The sequence below is a fragment of the Elephantulus edwardii genome, unplaced genomic scaffold (genome assembly GCF_000299155.1).
Source record: "Elephantulus edwardii isolate Elephantulus edwardi_28Jun2011 unplaced genomic scaffold, EleEdw1.0 scaffold00016, whole genome shotgun sequence".
Classification (NCBI taxonomy): domain Eukaryota; kingdom Metazoa; phylum Chordata; class Mammalia; order Macroscelidea; family Macroscelididae; genus Elephantulus; species Elephantulus edwardii.
The window spans coordinates 8,905,974-8,908,045 of record NW_006399766.1 but is presented as its reverse complement, the minus strand read 5'-3'; the positions used below and the strand labels follow the sequence as shown (position 1 = coordinate 8,908,045).

The window sequence follows — 2,072 nt, the reverse complement described above, 5'->3', positions numbered from 1 at the left end:
TGTTGAGAGACACTTGGGGGGATTGTGGGGGGAGGGGGGTGTCTGAGAGACACTTGGGGGGTGTTCCTGATGGCCAGTTTCGGGGCACGTGGGGGTGTCTCACAGTGGCCTCCGGGCGCAGGTGTGCGTGCTTCGGGGGCGGGTCTCCGCTCTGCGAACATCCTGGTGAAGTCCTCTGCGTTCCTGTAGAACTGCTCGCGGTCCGTCTTGTACTCCTGGGCGAGGTCGGCCCGCAGCGGGTGCTCGGGCTCGGGCTCGCTGATGAGCGCCACGAGCGACAGGATCACCTGCTCGGCCTTGGTGGCCGGCTTCCAGTTCTCCGAGCTGATCACCGGCAGGCACACCTGGCCAGTCTCGTCGATGTTCGGGTGGTAGATCTTCGTCTTGAAGAGGATCTTGGGTGGTTTGAACGGGTACTCGGCGGGAAAGCGGATTTCCACGCGGAAGGCCCCCTTATCATAGGGAGGGCTGTTAGGAACGATGAGACCCTCCCAGCGCAGGAAATTCTCTTCATCGACTTCGATGTCACAGAAGTTTTGGATGCCGCTTTTGTGGATTTCTTCCAGCTCCTTCATCAGCCTCCTCGCCGCCATCTCTCGCCGGCCATAGAACAGTCGCTCTGCGCTTCCAGACAGCTCTGCTCTCCCACAATGCATCGCGCCTACTGTTGCGTGGGAAACACAGGAGCTTCCAAGTCACGACCGGAAAGAACCTTCACAGAGAACTCACGTAGAGACGTAGGGACGTACACAAAATCCCTCTTTACACACAGGAATGGTATACATCTCCAGAACTAGTAATTTTGGTTTTAATTATCCCTATTTGCATTAGTTTATGATATATTTCCTCTGTGTACATTTTTGAAGCATTTTGTGCTATTTTAACCACATTATATGCGATGATTGTAAATGCAGAGAGAAATTATTCAAAGTGCTCAGAAAGCAAAGAAAAGTATGGATTATAATTATTATCATGATCATCATGATCATCATAATCATATTAAAGCAAGCCCCTCAACACTTGGAATTAATTGACTATCTTCTTGTCTGCAGGTATATGGCCAAAGAACAGAAAATTCACTTATAAACAGATGTTCCAAATGTAACCAGTTCCAAAGACAAAGGAAATGAGACCTTATTTAGACTGCAGAGTGGCTGGTGATTGTGAGTGAGTTCCTCTGAGTAAGTGACATTGAGTAAGCGGCGCTGAGTAAGTGTCTGAGAAATATGTAAATACCAGCTAGATGAAGCATGAGAGAAAAGCTTACATGCAAAGGAATCACACTCTTTCAAGGCAGAAAAAATACTTGGAAATTCAAATGAATTAAAAAATAGACCTGTGTGGCTAAAGTGCTTTGCTCAGGGTACAAAGTAGGCTGAAGATGAGCAAGGGCCAAGGAGTCATCATAAGAATCCAGATTTTATCTTAAATTCAATGGATACACCATCTACTAAAGATCCTGTTAAATCAAAGGGAGGCAGGAAAAATGATTAAAAGTCCCATAGGTGAAGGATAAGAATAAGCAATCTAGATAGTCTAGAAAAGTTAACACTGACTAAGGTACAAAGGAGTACAAATATATGTACTGTTCATTTCTTCCACAGCGAAGGTATTCTGGAAGAAGATTCGCAAGAAATCATAGCAGTCATTAGTGATATATAAGAAAAGCACTTAATTAAACCAGTTAAAAACTATATATTATCCTGGATTATGTCTGATAATTAAAAGTTGATCTTGCATGAACTTCATTACTGCATTATTTAGTCTACCTTCCACATCAATGAATAAATTCTTTAAACATTTAATACAGGGTACAGACTAAATAGTGTACCTAATAGATTAGGCAAGGTAAGCTTTGGCCCACAAAGTAGATTATTTAGTGTACCACATGTTTATAAATTAGTACTGGAGAGGGAGAAGCCAGAATGCTCCCTGGAGTAAAGGATTCTGAAGCTTCGTCTGACATATTTTGGACATGTTGCAAGGAGGGACTGGTCCTTGGAAAGGGACATCATGTTTGGCAGAGTGGAGGGGAAGCAAAGGAGAGGAAGACCTTTGGTGAGATGGATCGA

General features: G+C 44.6%; 1 protein-coding gene across 1 annotated transcript in view; it reads right to left on the bottom strand.

The window, feature by feature from the left end:
• LOC102844000 (ubiquitin-conjugating enzyme E2 L3-like) overlaps positions 1–584 on the bottom strand; it is a 1,245-nt gene extending 661 nt beyond the window's left edge. Inside the window, exon 1 of the mRNA XM_006881862.1 lies at positions 54–584. Coding sequence (XP_006881924.1) covers positions 54–575 — 522 coding nt within the window. The 5' untranslated portion in view covers positions 576–584. The remainder of the gene's footprint in view (positions 1–53) is intronic.
• Between the last annotated feature and the right edge of the window lie 1,488 nt (positions 585–2,072).